This window comes from Dermacentor albipictus, chromosome 3 (genome assembly GCF_038994185.2).
Source record: "Dermacentor albipictus isolate Rhodes 1998 colony chromosome 3, USDA_Dalb.pri_finalv2, whole genome shotgun sequence".
Lineage (NCBI taxonomy): Eukaryota > Metazoa > Arthropoda > Arachnida > Ixodida > Ixodidae > Dermacentor > Dermacentor albipictus.
The window spans coordinates 171,932,425-171,953,115 of NC_091823.1; the positions used below are offsets into that span (position 1 = coordinate 171,932,425).

At 45.5% G+C, this 20,691-nt stretch overlaps 1 protein-coding gene across 2 annotated transcripts in view; it reads left to right on the forward strand.

Annotated features, from left to right (window-relative positions):
• The window catches only part of LOC135902131 (N(4)-(Beta-N-acetylglucosaminyl)-L-asparaginase-like), a 39,958-nt gene extending 19,493 nt beyond the window's left edge, over positions 1-20,465 (forward strand). The window contains exons 7-9 of one of the 2 annotated variants that reach the window (XM_065432060.2): positions 5,708-5,841; positions 5,942-6,041; positions 19,989-20,465. In XM_065432060.2, coding sequence (XP_065288132.1) covers positions 5,708-5,841; positions 5,942-6,030 — 223 coding nt within the window. In that variant the 3' untranslated portion in view covers positions 6,031-6,041; positions 19,989-20,465. The remainder of the gene's footprint in view (positions 1-5,707; positions 5,842-5,941; positions 6,042-19,988) is intronic. The other variant, XM_065432059.2, reaches the window with a different exon arrangement.
• Positions 20,466-20,691: the final 226 nt, after the last annotated feature.

A 20,691-nucleotide genomic window follows, 5' to 3' on the forward strand; every position in this document is an offset into this window, starting at 1 on the left:
ATGTATGAGCTGCTACAAAAGAAGTGAATCTTAGACCTACGCATGCAGTGGCAACCGCTGTGCTAAGGGCAGCACAACCCACAGCTCGCCGTTGATGGAGGGCAGAAAGTTCAGATTGTTCTTGTGAAAATGATGCAAAGAGACTTAGTCGTGAAGATCCTGTAGCGCGTGCTGTCGAAAACAAAGCTCCCATGGAGCTGCTCCTCCAGCTTATGCTGTGACCGTGCTTCGTGCAGGCCTGTGACTTTTTTTAGAAGGAAGTCGAGCGTATTTCGCCTAGTATTGGACCAAAATGCGAGCGATACCAAGCCATAATGTATTGTATGCTAAAGCATATGCTGTATGCCTTCATATTGCAGCAGACACAGTGACTTAATGGATTTCAGAAGATAAGCAATTTTTTTGAATTTCAGAGCAGACATGTTTCATATGAGTGCTCCAAGACATATCAGCATAAAAATAAATTCCGAAATGCTTCACAGGAGATACAGGTTGGTTAGGTAGACAGGCATCTAGCGGCCATCGTCATCTTCTTTGACCTCCCTTTATACTGGCACGCTTCGGCGTGTGTCTCGTGCCTCGTGCTGCGAGCTGTGAGATCAGAAGAAGAAGGGAAGAAGAATAAAAGAGAGCTTCTTCTGCTCCTGCTATCAGTCCGAATGGTTCTCAGGTCTTTCGCTTGCCAACTCACTCATTGTTGTAGTGTGGACCTAACCTCGGTCCCTATAAATTGGTGACTCAAATGTGATTGTAAGGCTACCACGATGTCATGGATGAGGCCACGAACAAGAGACCGACGACCAGTGCAGAACACCTCACCATGGTGCAGATTCACCTACCGTCCTTTGGCTACAAAATCCTGCATCCTGGTTTACTTAGGTGGTGGCCACCTTCGGCCTTCGGCGCATTACCTGGCAGTGCGTGAGGTTCCTCCACGCTGTCTTGGCATTATCTACAGAGGTGGTTGAGGAGTTCAAGGACGTTGTGGACACACCCCACGACATCACCACTTCACACCCCACGACATGGCCACTTCAAAACGACGGTGCTGCAATGCAAGTCCGTGTCTGTGAGCAGGCACCTCCAGCAGTGTCTGTCAGAGCTGTCAGAGCTTGGTCTGTCAGCGTCTGTCAGAGCTTAGCGACAGTCAGAACTTCTGCGTCATATGCAGCGGCTCTTCAGTGACTGTAGGCTGGATGCAAACAGTCAGCTGCTGCGTGAACTGGTCATTCAGTGCCTGCCACAGAATCTGGTGGTCGCCTTGGCTACCAAACCTGAAGACACGTCCCTCGACAATCTTTCAGAGCTGGCTGACCACATCGCCGACTCTTCAGCAAGAGGTACTTTGGCAGCAACAACAAAACAGTTGACAAACTTCCTGAGACCATTACTACACTACAGTCATCACCCCACCGTCGTCAGTGTCAGTGCAACCACAATTGCAGTCCCAGATTCCCTTCTCGATCCAGCTCCCACTCTGGCCCTCTTCATGGCGCATATTGCTGGTATCACAGCAAATTTGGTGCCAGTTCACGTCAGTGCCACTCCCCTCGCAGGTGGCAGGGAGGCATGCTGCAGAGTCATTGATGGCAGCCGGCGACTCTTAACGTATTACAAGCTGCCTGTTCTATGTGACTGACAGCTTTGCTTGACAACAATTTCTCGTGGACACAGAGGTCAGCGTTGTTTCTGCCGTGCAACTAGACCAGCTGCCTGCTCACCCGAAAAAACCGCTCCCCTTCGAGCAGCCAACAGCTGTTCTATACACACATATGGCCTGTGTTCTCTTACCATCGACTTGGGTCTCCAACACACTACGCACCTTTTGATGGGTATTCATCTAGCAGACGTACGCATGACCATATTGAGCGTGAATTTTCCGACCTATTTCGCCCTTAGGCACAATTGCTACAACCATTCATGTGTCAAATAAATGAAACATTGGTGCGGAATCATTTAAAAGCGTTCCAAAAACATACCTGCTTTGTTTTACTGCTGTTTACATTGATCATTCTATTATGAAACAAATTTACAACTTGTTGTGAATCACATCTTTAGGTAAGCCAAAGCATCTTCATAATTAGATTGCGTAGATATAAGCAGAGTGTTGTCAGCATATTTGAACACTTCACAATGTGAAATGTTATTACCTAAATCATTTACATGCAAGTACTCGTGGTACCAGAGGTACCAGCATAGAGCCCTGTGGTACATCGCTGTGAAGGTGAATAATCACTATAGATTTGGCCCAGTGCCACAGTTGGTGAACGATTATATAAATGTAATGCATAATAAGGAATAAAAAGAATGCCGGAATCCGTAACAATATAGTTTATTTCGTAGTATGTTGTAACTAACCGTGTCGTATGCTTTCGACACATCGAGAAAAAGTGCACATGCAAATTTGTTGTTTTCAGTCGCGGTATATAAAACACCACAAACTGCATCAAGTGCTGCTGGAGTACTGCAGTCTCTTATAAAACCAGACAGGTTACAGGAGAATACAATATGGGTGTTAAGAAAGCTAAAAATTACTATTTTATTGCCCTTTTTCCAAAAAGCAATTGTCGAAAGTATTGATATTGTACAGTAGTTTCCAACTCTATTTTTATCAACACTATTATAAAGTGGTATGATTAAGGCCTGCTTTAAAGAACTAAGGTGGTGGCTTGTTTGCCTGGACATATTAAAGGTGGTGCATATAGGGTGTGGTCTAGTAATGGTTTAGGAAGATGTGCACACTCAGTTTCCTATTGCCATAGCAGCTGATCTCCCAGGTTGTTGCACGCTGCATTCATAGATATCGCCACCAATTCTACTGCGATGAGCATCTTGACCTATCTGTTTCACAGCAAGCTGGGCCTAGTGCCATTGGAAGTGCACTGCACGCTTTTAATAGGCGATAACCCAAACGTGCCGCCATTTCCTGCTGCAGGCAGTGCAAAGTGAGTGTCATGTTTTGCTCTGGTGGCATCATAGTCATCTTATTCATGTGTTGCCTAGCGGCTTGGTTTGGTTTTGGTTTCCAGACAGCATCTTAAAGGGAAGCTGAAACGGTTTTCAATTTCCATGAATTGCTGGGATTGAGAAGAACAGACCTAATAATTTACGGTTCCGAAATTTTTTTCTTCGTTTTGTTAATATAAGGGGCAAAAATCGCTTTCTAAATCATCCCCCGGACACGCCCCCATCGCTTCCCGGAGCGCCGGGTGAGGTGGTTGCCAGAGGAGAGAACTGGCGAGAGTGACGTCATTCGCGGGGACAGAGCTGCCGGACCGGCGTGCTGGCATTTGCTGGCATGCCTCTTTCCGTCCTGCGCTTTACTGAACGACGCTACGAGAGATCTGCCACCACCGCCACTCACGTTTGTTTTCTTTTGCGATTTTCTTAAACTGTTCTTTCCTTCTGTGCTGCGTGAGTGCCTACAGCCAAGGGCGCCCAACATGCCCTCGTTCTGTGCAGCATTCGGCTGCACGAACACAGGTGGGCGAGATGATGTGGTGTTTCACAGGTTCCCGAAGGACAAGAAGCTTGCAGTGCACTGGGTCCGTGCGGTGAGAAGAGATAAAAAATAATGTACAGCGCAAAGGACAAGGACAGTGAAAGACGACATACACAGCGCTGTGTATGTCGTCTTTCACTGTCCTTGTCCTTTGCGCTGTACATTATTTTTGATCATGAATTACCAACTAGCCCAAGCAACCACCCTAGTTCACTTCATTTCTAGTACAATGGGCCCTTTCCCTTCGTCTTTCCCCGGTTCCTCAGTCAGCGCTGTGTATGTCGTCTTTCACTGTCCTTGTCCTTTGCGCTGTACATTATTTTTGATCATGAATTACCAACTAGCCCAAGCAACCACCCTAGAGAAGAGATAAGTTTGTGCTGACGAAATCAACTGTGCTGTGCTCGGACCATTTCCGCGATAGCCTTACGACAAATGCGGAAACGCGTTGTTGCTAGCGTTGTTATACTCCGTTTCCTACATCAGGTGCAACGTTGTGGAGGCTTGAGATACTTCTTGCAGTGGCTGCGTTCGCACTTAGAAGTTCGGTATTTATGACCCGAATTTTTGAGAATATTTTTCATATATAAGCTCAGTTCTGAATGAAAAAAAAAAGAATTTACCCATAGAAACAATCCGTGTACTTATATGGCTGCTAACACATTCTTTTAAATCAATTTTCTTTTCGGCATTTTTTAATTGCAGCCCGTGGCGGCAGCTTCACATGCATGCTCGCGCGAGCAAACGCCGCTGGCACGGTGCGAAGCATCGACGGAAACGCGCGCAGTAATAAATTTTGGCGACCGGACTTCGTGCGTAGCTTCCACAGCGTTGCACATGAGGTATGAAATGGAGTATAGGCTTGCCTAGTGACATTCGACGTACGGTTGCAGTTATTGTGTTTACCACACGGCGGTGCTAAACCGCCTAATATCTTTATGTCAACACTAGCATGGAGCACGCCTACCGATTCTTGATCGAGCCACAATCCCAAAGTCGTCAAACCATAGTATGAATATTGCACATATAATACCTCTGGCCATCTCTGGATGTGTATAATAAGGAACTTCCATGACTGTACCTCGCAGCACTGCATGTGCGCGCTTTGAAACGCGACACTTATGTTTGCGATCGTGTATCAACACTAAAAAAACCACGGGACTTTAGACAAGCCGCTGCAAGGTGCTTGGCATCGCAGGATTGCACCCGTGTTTACAATCTAATGAGAAGTTAGTGCTTCACCATTCCTCCAGCAGCAAGTTCCCAGTGACACTTTAGCGCATTTTTTCTCCCGTCATTGGAACGTGCAGCTCATTAAAAAAAAAAAACATATGTACCAGCTAAGATTTCCAACGCGCGAGAAGGTGCACACATCGCTCTCGCTGTTGGCACACTCAACATCATCGTTGCCGTCGTTGCCGCCATCGTTTTCCGTATCGGCTGTTGGTTCGAACATGTACGACGAAAATACAAACTGTCCGATACACCGAGAATGTTCCGTAATACTTACAACTCGGCTATGAAGCCAGAACAGAACAGCGTGCTACGCTCTGAAACGCCGACCGGCGACTGCCGCGAATGACGTCACAGCGGCCCCGACCAATCACGGGCAACAGCGGCGTTCACGCGATGCCCTGAGGCGCTGGTGCGCGTTTTTTTGAAAACACAGCCGCTTGCGTTTGTTTCCGCCCTTTTTGAACCAGATATTCATGTTCAGGGCACTCAAAACTGTAATATGCCGCAGAGAACTCATTTTTTTCTAAAAGTGTTTCAGCTTCCCTTTAAGACACTATACAATAGGAAAACGACGTGTGTCTCAGTTTCGCTTGGATCCCACCAGCCTGGCGCATGTTGACGTTTCGTGCCAAGTGGGCATGTCAATAGTTCCGGTCAAAATGCCCTGCTCGAAAAAGCTGCTGGCCCAGGCCGAATTTGAGGAGCGCAAATGTAAGCTTGCTGAAGCCGCAAAAATGACGGGTGTCTCGAGCTGCTCAGGCCCACTTCATGCGCGTCAGTGTCTCGCGCTGCACTGATTCGCATTGCGTAAATGTCAACTACAGTTGAGTCTCAAATTTTTTGTGACTTCGGATTGTATGTTGTCCCAGTTATTATGCTTTTTCTCTTGTTTTTTTTTCTTTTTTCCAGAACGTATGATAGAGGTTCTGTTGTATTGCTGGTAGTATATAGTTACGATCTGTCCCACAGCTTCCATGCAGTGGAGAGCATGCGTCGGGGTGCAGACCCACGGAGTGCGACCGTTGCTGCTCTCCATCTCATCGTACGGCACCATCCACAATTTGTCGGTGCCCTGGTGGCTGTCAGCATCGACGGGACTTATGGTGCGTATCCCGAGCAGATTTGGGTAATTACACTGTGTCCACACTACAGAAGATTTTGTAGATGCCAGTTACACAAACAGTAATTCCTTTGCATGTCCAGCATCCACGCAACAAACAAGGCGAGCAGACGATGGAGCTGGAAAGACATTACTACTCTGCCCTACATACTCTGCGAATGCTAGCAGCTGACTGGTTTGAGCGTACGTAGTGTGAATGGAGATTGCAAAGAAATGTCTCGCTGCTGTAGCTGTTGCACTGTGCAAATTATATGATGACAAGTGCTTCTTTCCTTGAAAACAGGTTCTTACGCAAAATACGGCTTTTGTTTCCAGACTTGCAATGCCCTCTAGGCTAAGCCCACTTTGCTAAATCTGCTAGGCTAAATCCGCCGGTAGCCCCGTGGCACGGCGCTGCTGTCAGTTTTTGAAGATGGTTGTTGTGCTTCACACATGCACGGCGTACAAGCAACGAAGTGCGATACAGGGGCATTTCAAATTTAGTGCTGCAATGAGACAAATGTCTGAACCGTTGTGGGGATTATGTGGAAAAATAGTCCAAGGTACGTAGAATAGTACGCTTATTTGTAGTTGCCTCTATGTACCTTACTTTGGCTAATAAAAAATTGGGGCAAAGACTGTCTGATTCACCCTCAATTTAATGTGCGCCCAATTTTTTTGGCGAGGAAAATTGGCAAGGGTTTAACTTAGACTGCACAACGGCAGCTGGTTTTCTAAAGTCAGCTTCACCACAGTACAGTAATGTTGTGGTAAAGCATTTGAACGTTGTGAAGGCGGTTGTGGTACCGTGTGTGGTTGCACTGCCCAAACAGTTTTCGGCTCAGTTGTCCTGAAAAACGAAAAATTAAATAAAGGCCCATGTTAGAATGGGATAAATACTGTGATCAAACATTGTGAGTTACGGTTATTGCTTGAAAATCCTTCTAAGGCCGGCAGGAAACGTGTTTTCGTTGAGACTGTTGGATTGACCATGTGCGTGCATGCTGACTGGTAGTGTTCAAATTATTTGGCAAAAGCCAATTTTAGGATTGAAGTAAAGAAAGCTTGGGCTCATGGAAATGCATGGGATCCAACTTTGGTTGCGATCGAATTAACTGAAAAATCGTATTAACTGGAGTCGAGTTAATGGAAGTCTACTGTATAATGCTCTCCAGTAGTACTAAAACGGTGACGGACAGACAGACAGACGGACGGACAGACGGATGGTGGACAGACAGACAAAGGAACTTTATTGATTGTCCTAAGACGCTTTGATGCCCCCTTTTCACTAAAACAGTGAGGGAAAAAATGCAATTAATTAAGTGTTATCTACAATACAAAGTGGCACCTTTCAGTTCAGAACCCTAACTGTCAGTCACAGACTTATTTTCTACGCGGTAAAGTTCAGCTTGAAACTCATACGTACGTGGAGAGCAGCACTTCATTTTTCACACTCTCATCTGCTGTCATGCTGTCACTTTCTTGTTCTCTCTCTTTTTTTTTTTTTTGACTGCACGCTTTGCCCTGCCATGATGGATGTTGTTTGCCAAACCGCGGCGAAATGTGACAAGCAAAGTGCACCCGCTGTGCTGCTTCAAGGTACATTCTACAAATATAAACGAAAAGCTTTAAAATCAACCGCATCTGAAGTGTATGCCTAGTGCCATCTCCAGTGTGTACTGGCTGCCTGGCATGTACGAATAGCTTTTCTTAACCAACACTAGTGCCCACCCGGCGAATCACCACCAGCAATATGGTTCCCTGTTTGGCACCTCATTGGCTTTGGTAGCCAGCAGGTTGAAGTAAGGGCAGCAGTTTAAAATGATAAAGCATTTTTTCTCAAAATCGCATTTTTGTTAACGGGGGACACGGGTTTTAGAAAGCAAAAAATTGTGACAAAAATCAATATTTTGAAAACGGTATTTTCGAAATTTCAAACTATTATTCGACCACTTCACCAAATTTTGCACATTCTAAATCAATATTTTAGTCATAATATAAATTTTTGGCACCAGTGTGGGCTAAATATTGTAACGACATGGGATCGACAAGTATGCGTAGCAGCACCACCAAGAAACGCACTTTATCAGTCGTCCAAGGGAACAACAATAACGTCTTCTTCGTTTTCCCCGCTTCACCTAAAAACCCGCGCTACTTCAGCGTCATCCCCACTGGCACTTACCGCTGCATTATGGTTCTGCCAAATAAAGTTGTGTCATTTGCTCCCCCTTTAGAAAAGATCATCATCCCGATGATAGAGGCTTGGAAAGCAGCGGTAAAGAACTGCGCAGTCTTGTCAGTCCTCATAGTACGGCTTCATATGAAGCACGTGAACGACCTCGGGTAAATGCCGTCGGCGCTTTGAAAAGTGCGAGCTATATGCAACGACTTCGTAGTTTATGTCACTGATGCGTCGGAGAACTATGTAGGGCCCGAAGCATTTGTGTAGGAGCTTTTCAGAGAGCCCACACTGTCGAATAGGTGTCCAGACCCACAATTTGTCGCCGATGTTGTATGTTACGGGTTTGTGCCGAAGATTGTAGCGTCTGGCGTCACAGTCCTATTGTTTGTGGATTTGCAGACGCGCAAGCTGCTTAGCTGCCTCTGCTCGGTGTGTTATCTCTTCAGCACCCGTCTCGTTGTCGTCAAATTCATGAGGGAGCATTGCGTCTAATGTTGTTGTAACCTCACGGCCGTATACGAGACTGAAGGGCGTCTTGCGAGTGGTCTCTTGACGAGCCGTATTGTACACGAAGGTGACATAAGGTAAATCCTTGTCCCAGTTCCTATGCTCTACATCTACGTACATGCTTATCATATCAGCCAATGTCCTATTGAGTCGTTCTGTCAGTCCGTTAGTTTGAGGGTGATACGCTGTTGTCTTCCGGTGGGCGGTACCACTTAGATGTAGAATGATATCTAAAAACTGGGCCATGAACGCAGTACCTCTGTCCGTGACGACTACTGCAGGAGCGCCATGCCTTAAAACAATGGATTCCAGAAAAAATCGTGCCGCTTCATCTGCTGTTGCCCGTGCAGAGCACTTGTCTCAGCATATCTAGTGAGATAATCCGTGGCAATGATTATCCACCTATTACCAGTAGTAGACGTTGGGAAGGGGCCCAGAAAGTGCATGCCTACTTGTGCAAATGGTGTGGCCGGTACGTCAACAGGGTGCAGTAAGCCGGCTGGTTTGACGGATGGCAGTTTACGACGTTGGCAATCCAGACATGTCTGAACGTAACGTTTAACGACTGCAGTAAGTCTCGGCCAGTAGTAATTCTGCCGAATCCGTGCCAATGTGCGAGTATAGCCCAAGTGTCCAGCAGTCGGCTCGTTGTGGCAGGCGTGTAAGATTTTACGTTGAAGCGGTGATGGAACAACAAGTAAGTAGTTGCTGCTGCTAGGTGAGAAGTCCTTCTTGTAGAAAACGTTGCGACGCAAGCAGTATAATGCCACCCCTCTTGCAAAGAGCCTCGGCACGCTGTTGGTTCGTCCTTCGAGGTAATCAATAAGCGGCAGCAATTCAATGTCATCCTGTTGCTGGCGTGAAAGATCGGCAGTATCCACGAGTCCCAGAAAAACCATGTCGTCATCGTCTTGTGCTGCCGGCTCAACAGGAGACCGAGAAAGGCAGTCGGCGTCTGCGTGTCGTTTTCCCGACTTGTATGTAACAACAAAGTTGAACTCTTGGAGTCGAAGACTCCAGCGTGCGAGCCGGCCGGAAGGATCTGCTGGATCTGGAATCTGGATCTGCTGTCGGATCTGGAAGCTGCCAAGCGATTTCGAAGAAAAGCTGATAGCTTTTCAGTGCTACGTGCTGCGAAAGAGAGAAGTGGCAGGCTACAACCTTGGGCAAATCGGCAACGCCGATGAGACGGCTGTGTATTTTGATATGCCAGTGGCGTATTTCGTGAATGAAAAGGGTGCCAAGGAGGTGGAGGTGTGCTCTGCGGACTATAGGCAGGTTGCGAACGTAGTTCCCGCGTCTACTAGGGCGCCCCTCGCGGCGGCGAGCGCGGAACCGGCAGGATACGATCGGCCCGCTTGCGTTCGGAAAGCCTGTATGTGGACTGTTTCGCGCGTAGCTGTTGCCTTTTCTGAGCAATGCCGAAGTGCAACCCGAGCTGTTGAGTAGTGGGCTGCAACAGCACGTACACCAACTCACGAGGAACAAAGTTTTAGAGGTTTCCAAGCCGACCTTATGAAGCAGAACGGCGTCAACACTGGATAGCGCTCGTTCGACGGCATAAGCTGTTTTATGTTCCGGCGTTATGTCAAGTGCGTTATAACGCTGAATTCTTTGCTTTTACAGCAATGATGGCAGCAACGGGACACCTGCAGTCAGTGGCGTAGCTAGGTCGTCTGGCACCCGGGGCCCATAGGTCTTCTGTCCCCTCCCCCCCTCCCCCGGGTTTATTCGAGGAAGGTGAGATTATCAACAATTTCCGTGTGTCTCCAGACGTATATGACACCCCCCCACTGGCCCCTTGGACCCGGGCCCCCCTCCCCCCCCCTCTTTGCTACGCCACTGCCTGCAGTGCGTACCAGGATATGCAGCAAACAAAGTAATTTGTTCCCACACTGCAATGCAGTAAAGCTGTGGAACTCTTTCCCAATCCTCTCCCATTCAAACAGCGCTAGGGCTTGCTGAGAGATTTGAGGAGGGGTTGCAGCCGGCTGAGCTGGCATACGCCCTTCTGCGCCCAGCATATTATCAATGAAGGGGCAGTTGAGATAACCAAAATTTTTGACAACGTGGTTTATTGGAACCTCCTTTGCACGCACTGAAAAATCGCAGCATAAGAGTATCGCACTTCCAGTAACTTGGGCGAAAATATTTTCCCAGCGTAGTCTAACACAACTGGTAAGTTCATCCCCTTTTTTCTGTGTTTGGGGAGAGCAACGTTAGAATACATCTGGTAGGTCTTACGAGTCGTTCGTACGCCCCACGTTCCTGGATGAGATGTTTTGGATTCGTATTTGCCGTCCTGTATGTACAGGGAAACTACTGCGGCGTCCTTGCACTTCCCTGCGATGCCAGCACGGCAATCGCAGCTCCCCGCTAGGATTCGTCTGCTGTTGCCGATCTTCAAGACTCAATGTCGCCTATAATTTCATGCATCCACACCGTAGATAACGAAGTAACTTACGCTGAGCTTCACGCATCTCGCTGGTGCATTATTTTTCGTTTGCGGAATAAACCTAGCAGTCACTTCCGATCAGTGCGAGTTCAATGCTTCCCTCACGTCGTAGACGTGCCCCACTTCAAATAGACGACTTCCTTTCTCTAAATTCTTTTCACGAAAAAAGCTATGAAGATCTTGTAATTCCCGAAACCCGGTTAAAATTAATATCGGCACGCTGTTTCGTGCCATCGCTACCGTTTGACAAGACGCCAAACACGCAGCGCGGGCTGCTGACGCCGTGAGCAATCCTACCACATTCGCGCAACTATTCGTCAGATGGCGTAAGGGGTCGGAAAGACAGGGCGCCGCCTAGCACTTTCAACCTGCCCATGAGAAGCAGTGCACAACTGTGATGCTGTGCTGCACAGCTGATGGACATAAACTCCCTCCTTATATGTTATTTAAAAGGAAGCCACTGCCTGCTCGAGAAACTTTCCCGAGAAATGTCATTGTGTGGGCAAATGAGAATGGGTGGATGATGGGTGCGATGGTGGAAGAGTGGGTTAAGATTGTGTGGCAATGGCGTCCAGGAGCCCTTTTGACAAAGAACTCGCTCCTTGTCATCGACTCTTACCGTGGGCACTTGACCGACAACGCGAAGGCTGCGCTCGCCCAAGCGAACACGGACCTCGCTGTCATACCGGGCGGCATGAGGGGCCAGTTGCAGCCACTTGATGTCTGCATCAACAAACCTTTCAAGGATCATCTGCGGAAATATTGCACGGACTGGTTGACTGACGAAGACCACATGCTAATGGCAGCGGGCCGCATCAAACGTGCATCGCTATCGCAGCTGGCGGGCTGGGTAGCTGCAGTGTGGGACGACATCCCAGATACCTTGACTGTGCATGCCTTTAAAAAGTGCAGCATATCTAATGCGCTTGCCGGCACCGAAGATAATGCACTGTTTGAAGGTGACAGTGACAAGGAAAACAGCGATGAGTCTAGCAGCGACGACGACATTGAATGAGCTCTGCATGTTCAGATTCAATAAATGCTGTTTACATTTTGTGAACACTGTCCTCGCTTTTTTTGTTCGGCCTACATTCGAGGTAATATATATATATATTTTTGTTGGCTTCAGACTTTAAAGGTTCGGCTTAGAATCGAGGTTGGCCTAGATTCGAGTAAATACGGTAATGTGTTCTACTGACTTCCTATTCTGATATGTGGTGATTAAATTTGTTAGACAAAGGGCTTTTCTTTGTACTTCATGACGTGACCCATATAAATTGAACTTGCGAGTTCCCTAGTGAAACTATATTAAATATTTTTTCAAGTCGCCCTGTAAGTAAGGTGCACAGCCCCCTTGGAAATTTGGCAACACATGCATTCGTGCCTGCATTCATAGAAACTGGAGTACACATTTTCATATTGCACAAATTTTACCCGCCGAATCCCTGCGTAAGCATTGTGCAGTTCAGCTCTTTTTGATACCAATACTACCTGGATTATTGCCAGTGCGGTAACCCACGTGGCATTTAAAAGTATGAACATTAATTCACCTCTTCTGTTATGAGCCGGCAGGTTGTTCTGTTTGTTCGCACTGAAAGGCGAATTGCAGTCACAACTGCCGCTTTTTCACATGAGGAAAATGCGAGAAGGTTTCAAGTTTTCTCTAGAGTCAAGTGCACCTCCAAGTGGCAGCGTGTGCTAACTAAGCGTGGAGCTGCTTTCGAGTAAATTGAAAAAGAAAGAGAGGGTGGGAGAGAAATAACATGTTTATTTTATGAATCGGAGTTAGGAAAGGGATCCCTATTTTGATGCCTTAAGCTCGGTCCGCCTCTTGGGCAGACGATCGTGAACAGTTGAAGCTGATGCTCGAGCTTGGAGCTGGCCATATATTGCCCAACCCTTAAATTGCTCTGGGTACAGTGAAGCGTGAACTAATGTTAGCTCAGAACGTGGCTCAGTAAGTAGCAATAATGTCATGAGTAAATCAAGAAAGAAACCCTTAGGTTCATTGTAACAATAAGCGGTGTTGAAATCCACATCTGAGTGGAAGCTCTCATTTGAATTCTTTACGCAGATCTTGGGGCCAGTGTTGTGCTGGTAGCATAGAGTGAGAAACTCTATGGCTGGTAGCATGCAGCGGAAGTAATTTTAGGGCCGGAAATATGTGGTGAAATTTACACCTTCTATAAGACACTTGCAGAACATCATCAGATGTTTTGGCTATGTTTTTGGCTACTTCTCGCTCACGAAAAATTTCGGTCTGGCTATTTTTAGGCTACATTTTGAGATCATTTGGCTATTTTTTGTTGGGGCCGTCTGGCAACCCTGGTTTATAGTTCGACGTTATCAGTGCATGGGCGAGCATCGCTCGATGTGGGGTGCGTCGAAGTCCATTGGCCGGTTCCGGTTACGCTGGCTGCAGCACTGTGTCGAACCATTGGTCTAACGATAGACGCTGTTCTCGCCAATGTGGCATAGTGTGTGTGCGCACTCACGCTACGTCGGACTATATTTAGCCCGCCCGCTCCCGTAGTCGAGCGACGCCGGAGATCCTGATCAACATTCTTAGATATACTTCAGTTTCACAACTCCGCTCAGGAGGTGGCCGAAGTGGTGGGCATGCGAACTAGCGGCACTGCGATCGCGTCTTTCGTCACTTCTACCACTTGTGGTTTCGCTTCTGCTTTCATTTTGCTGGTGCAGCTTTGTCTGTCGCTAGTGTGCTAGGGTTCTTGCCACTTCCTGCTGATCACATTGAGCATACATGTTTTTGGATGCGTGAGGGACATGTAAAAAGGCATGCACAAATTAGGTTTATGAGACAAGGAACAGATGACGGGCGGAGGAATTCATCGAGCACATTCAGTTTCCAGATAGGAGTTTTGTTTGTTTATTGTTTATAACTTATACAGATGCAAATAATCTGCATTTACACTACGTTAACAAATTAATGTACATCTTAACTTTGGAAATGACGCATTTTTGTGTCGATACAAGGCATTACACTTTTCATGTGACAGACAGATTTTGCAAAGGGCACTCGTCAAAGAATGCTTATGCACTAAAATAATCAGAGCCGCTCAGCTTACCAGCAGAGGAGTAGCATTTGGTGCACCTTAAAATTTCAAGCTGCGCGCGATGTGTTCTTAATACCGCTGCAAAAAATATACAGGCGTTTGTATTTATTATACATAATATGAATATGCTGCTAGAAAAAAAGCACTGAGCAATCCAGTTTGGCGCTTCCAACTAGGAAAAGTTGGTTGGAAAACCGAATTGTCACGCCCGGCTGCTCATTTGTCCTGTACAGCTACCATATAGGTGTTCTGTGCAGCTACATCCTCGATACGCCAACCACACGTGCATTTCAAGGTCGCCACAGGAAAATATCATTTTTTGCATTAACCTTGGCGTAAAAAAATTGACCAGGCAGCTAAACCACATTCAGTAACGAGCAAGCGGTACAGGTTGGGTGGGGGCAAATGACGCGTTGCACGAATCATAGTAGACGAAGCACAGTACTGTGCGTGAAGAGAGACGCAACTGCAAGTCACATTGACGCAGATACATCGACACAGTAAAGTCACTGTTACTTAAGCGCGGCAGGTTTGTGACAAAACTCAGAGTGTGTATCTCAACTATATTTACCGATGGAGAAGCGCTACAGGCCAGTTGGTGCAAATGACGCATCGCAGCAGGAGCAGACGACGCGCGGTGCGTGATGCGACTGCAGCCACATCGGCCAGTGAGCTCGTGTTCTGTGGTGAGCTCGCATAGGAAGCCGTGAAACTGAAGTATGTCTAAGAACGTTGATCCTGATGGCGTGTTAGGCCTATTCCCCCGAAGCGCTCCTGATAACATCCGCATTTCATCGACGTTTCGGCACAACGCTGCTATTGTGTAGCCGTAATTTTTGCGGCGTATTGACAGTGAAGCTCAAGGAAAACTTTAAGAATTAGCGCCAACTCCTGCTACTGACCGAAAATCGGAGCTACTAGATCGCGTTGACGACATGGCTGCTGGGACAAACGAGATGCTGGCTACGTCTGCTGAGCATGCATCTGCTGAAAACTTGCAGCCGGTGCTCAGAAGGCATCACCGTAGTGACACTAGCCAGATAGACTACGTTCCTGGAGGCTATAATGCAATAGCACTTATATATATTCAATTGTTTTGTGGTGTTCCTTTTATAAAAATAAGCTCATTTTGTTTTTTCAAGTTTTCTCGAAATGTTATTATTATTTCTTTTTTTAACCTTGCCGAAGTGCTATCTTGGTCTTCAGGGCACACAGAACCATAATTTTAACAGCGGCATGCAGCTACATGTGTGTACTACACAATGATAGGAGCAGGTTTTTTAATCTCGCTTTTGTAAATTTTAAAATCTGGCTACTAATTGGACCACATGATTGCCATGTCTGGAGATCGAACTTCAAATTGCTGTAAAATTGGTAATACATGCAATACAAAAAAAGTAGTCCTACAGTTGTGTTGCTTACACTTTGTAGTATCCAGCCATATCTCTTCATAAACATTCTGCCTGATACTCTTCTTACAGTTGTTCAGGTGAACAATAGGTGATTAATTTTAATTATATCTGGAACCGCTCAGTCGATTTACAAAGTAATTATATTTTTGAAATTAGCATGAAAAACTGTCTGTGTGACAATTCTTAATGTAGCCAAAAATAAAAAAAAGTTTCTAAACCCCTCTTTCCCCCTAATTTAATTGCAAGCATATGATTATTAAAGAGAAACTGAAGGCCAAATCTTCGTTCTTTGAAATTTCATGCTGGAACCTCAGTGCCTGTATGCCAGTGTGATGCCACAAACAAGGTATCTCATTTTGTGTGTGAGCTTAAGCCATTGTAGTGTGGCAGAGGTTCTCAAAAATTGACAAGTGCGGTATTTGGCTTCTTTAGAACTAAATGCCACCCACCTTTACCTATAAAAAATTAACAGAGGCCGAGCTGCCAAAATCCACAATGTCACATCAAGCTGGTGCGGCAACTTGAGGACAGTGGACGTCACCCGTATTATGTCTTTACCGGCTTTGCTTATTCTCCTCTCACAATAAAGATGGCTTCGTATTGTAGACGCATAGTTTAGTAACACAGATTAACTTATTTTCCTCTTCAGTGTCCCCCTAAAGTGACATTAACGAGGCTGGTAAACTGCTCTTTAAAAGCTTTTTGGCAGGAAAAGGGCGACTATATCTGGAGAAAATGAGGGTAAAACTTTAACCTTGCTCATCTCGTGCTGAACCCTTGGCAGCAGCATATCGCACATCATGCGTTTCAAAGCATTTTCGTGTATTTTGGCTGTTTCGGCACTGCAAAACTCACTGGATTGATTTTTCTGGTTCTTAATTTAGTCCTTTATTAGTGACAAAGAGTTAACTAGACCAGAGTACTATATGCAATAAAAATCCATCACATCATACTGACCTGGTTTTAGAACTTCAGGACGTAGTTCCAACACGCCTTTGGTTTTTGCATATTTTATGGCTTACCAAACCTTGTCTTGTGTGTCTTGGGTGCATCTTAAAGGGGCCCTGCAACCCAAATTATGCATGTTGTTTTGTTCCACATTTCCTAACTACAAGACTTGACCCTGCAATGCCTCCAGCACCAGCAAAAGCGCTAAAATTGGAGCATTTGATATTTTTATTTGCTTCTGAAATCAGTTTTCCGTGCCGACTGCAGCGTCACAGAAACAATCTTCAACAGTGGATGTGATGCAGAAGCACGTGAGTTATGCTGTTCGTTTTTGGTGGTTGGGCAGGAAGAATATGTTGTCACATCGTAGTGACCATCAAGAACACAGTAGCAAAGCTGTGAATGACACGAAACTAACTTTTTATTGTGCGATCTTGTGCCCACAAAAGCAAGTGACATTCGAAGCACAACGATAGCGGCGAACACAGTCAGCAATTGTCGAAATCTGATCAGCAGGTCAAGCACGTCAGTTTTTATACTTGACTCATCCATAAAGTACTACATACTTTGCGTTCTGCATACAAGTGAATTGCACAAGGTTCGGTGGCAACGGAAAACGGATAGAGCCATCAATAACATTCGCGAAACTTGCAATACATGCAGCCGATTCCTGCATTGAGCAATAGCATTTAACATTTGTTTGCTGGCGAAAAGTAGTCACCGGAGATGGATAAACAAGTACACATGTCAATATATATGACATGTGCATATATGCAATATATGCACATGTCAATATATTTCCCACTGAGGCTATGAAGGGAAGGTCTCAGTGGGAAAAAGACTTCCAGTACCACAGGATGTATAGCCACATTTTGATTGGAAGCATTAAAAGTCCTCTCTGGTTGAGCGAAATGTAAAATAATATACCTCTTCCTGTCTGCTTGTATCTCGAATATGTAAGTTGAACTACTTTCTTTTGGCCGTGTCAGTTTTCGTAATTTTTTTTGCATGCACCTTGGGACAACACTTGGAACATGTTGTGATGCAGAATTTGACAGCTGTAAACCCCAGCTGGTCAAAACTTATCGGAAGTGGCATTCGTCATAGCTTAAAGTGCAGCTTCAGAACATTAAGCCACACAATTAGATTCATCTCTCCATGCTTCTCCGTCTCGTTTTACAGAAGATGTCTTATAGTGAACTGTTCACTACAGCTTGACTGCTTTATTTGTGCAATAGGAGAAGCTGCAGACGACTAGCAATAATGTGCGAGAACAGCCCTACACTAATGAAAAAATGGTCATGGCCAGCTGCTAAGAACACAGATGCAGGAGATGTGAAGGTAGTGTGGAGCTGCTGCTAGACTGCTTTTATTTGAAGAGTGAGCACACAAGCACGGTATCTTTTCTTCTTCTTTTTTCTTGGGTTAAACCACTTGACTTCTTTAACTGACTTTCTACATTGTGCTGGCCGCATATCGATTGATAGAGCACTCATTAGTGCCAATGCATTCACTAGAGACCACGTTCACCTGCGGGCTCTCCACACATTCATTGCCTAGTCTGTACGTGGTTATAGCTTCAGTGTTTCACGGATCAGGTGACAATGATTAGTGAAGCACTCAGTGAAGAAAGTGAAAGGAATTTAGGCACTTCAAGGCAGTCACTGAGAAATGAACGAGCGAAGTCATTTGGACAGTCACGTAGTGTCCCTCTTTGTTTCGCCTCTGTGCCTGTTGTTCAGCTGGCTGTAACCATCGAAGCAAGCTATAGGCTTGCTTCAGGGATTGTCAGCATGACGGAAAGTACGTAGAGGAGGCAACTTTGCTGATGCCGTATCATGAGGGAGCCTGTTCGTAAACATGAAGTTTACGGAATAGTAACTTAGTTGCCAGGGACTTTTGTGTGAATGGCCTAATGTGGCCACGTTGGTGGCACAATCTTGCAGCACATAGTTTAACCGCAGAAGACACGAACTGTTGCTGCAGTGACCAACCATATTCTACTTAGCTGCTAGTGTAAATAGTCAGTGACTACGTGAACACCTATATGCAGCCGGTTCTTAAAATTTTTCCTTCGATGAGAACACCTCTATGGAGGCATTCTAATTAGGTAGAGTGTCGTAAGATGTCGGTACCAGCATTGCTACTGTCTTGTACAGCTACAGTAACCAGTTATTCCATAATTGGAAATACGTTTACAGACAAGCCAAAATTACCTGTTAAAGACTAAGTCACATCTGTGCTAAGAGACTAGAAAATGAGGCATGTCATTATTTTCTGACACTTCTTCCATATGCCACACTAAAGTGCCATTTGTGTTTGCTTCTGTCAGCATAGCCTAATGCACTGCAAGTTTTACCTTTGGCTTCAACATGTATTCAGTGGAGGTGTCGTGCAAAAACATTTTAGTGCCGAGCTTTGGGTGCACGTTAAAGGAGCCCAGGTAATCAAAATTAAATCTGTACAGCCCTCCCGTTGCGATTGCATTTGTGTAATCTCTGCCGGTTTGCTTGTAGCAGTCAAAATGCACTGATAAGACCAGAGCATAGCTGCCATTTGATAAATGTCACAAACAATGTTAGTAATTACCAGTCTCCTTAAAGGGACAGACAACCACCCAGATCATGAATCGAGATAACCCCGCTGATGGAATAATTCCCTATCATAGTGGCTAAAACGAGCCATGTTTTTCTCATTACACGTGGATTTATATCTTTAATTCATAAAAAGTCGAAAAAAATTACCCTTGGCGCCCCACGAGGCAAAAACATAAAGCTGCATAAGAGGTCCACCATGCGACCTTCTATTAGTGTACGTGGTTCCTGGTCTTTTTATCAGTATTGAAATGCAGTATACTTGTTATTGTTACTAGTTTTTCTGACTTATAATGTGCAGATAAGCATTTATTTGTAGTGAGCAGAAAAGTGGCCCTGCCTTCGCCTTCCTTTTTCATGAATTGGTTGGCTCATTTATCGACAGAACAACAGATGTAAACACTACCGATGGTGATCTTTGCATTGCGGCATAGAAAACTAAGTCCTTAAAAATCGGTTGTCAGTCCCTTAAAAATAATGATGGTTCTTTTACTGTCTTCAGTGCAAGCATTGCATATACTCCACCGTGAAATAGCATGATGTGCTAAAGTACAGGTTAATTACTAGTTTGGCATGCTTTGGCACCAGTAAGCAGTGAAATACATTCCTTATTAACTTTGCTTCCAAGAAGCAAGCAGTGGAGCCCATTGATAAGAAAGCAGATTGTTAGGAACAACTGAAAGTGAAATGAAACTGGTCAGAATGCATTTAATGGCAGTATCAATTCCACAAATCACTGAATAGCCACTCATTCGAGGTTATATATAGTGTGGCCAAAAAATAAAGGAACTCGTGACTTTCCACTTGCAAGTCATGTGCTCTAACCACTACAATGTGTTAGTTTTCTTTTTCCATGGTATTTATTACAGTGCATAAAATGACGCGAACAAGTAACATCACCTGGTAAATGAACTGTTGGCACTTATAATGACAGACAAATGATACAATCATCAGGTGTACACTTCTTTCATTGCAGGTGCCGCTTGCCATGGCATTCCATCGTTCCCTTACTCGGTGGCCAAGCCAGAGTACGGCACTGCTGTGGTGGAACACGTAAAGTGCACCAACTGAGCTTGCTTAGAACCATCGCCGAGGGAAAACTATAGAGATTGTCTTCGTCCCATCGGAAGAGTTGCAAGAGAAAGCATAGCACCAGTTACGTCTGCAGTTCATCTTTCGACATATCGCAGTCCAGGCACACCTATGCCTCGTGTGAGGAGTCTGGTGTGGTTAACAGTTTTTAAGACAATGCAGCGAGAGCCCAACATTACCTGTCAGTGGCATCAGATGCACCGTGACATTGCTGCACTACTCGGCACCTGCAAGTACATCATGTAAATTTACTCGCAATCATGCACTGGCCAACTTGCTGTTTGATAACTGCAAGCGGTTATCTGTTTTCTGAACAAAAGGACGAGTGTTTACATTAAAGTAGTTGTTTCGCTCCACAGTACACTCCTGTGCTTTCACAGTGCAGGCTATTGCAGGCCTTCTCTTGGTAAGCCTTCGTGACGGAGTGATTTTTCTGCGGCTTAACTGCGGTAATGAGTGGACGAGCGTAAAGTCACGGGTTCGATTATTGGTCACGGTGACTGCATTTCCAATGGGAACGGAATGTAAAAAATGCCTGTGCAGTAGTACGTGCTACATGTGATCTAAATAATTCTGGAGCCCTTCAT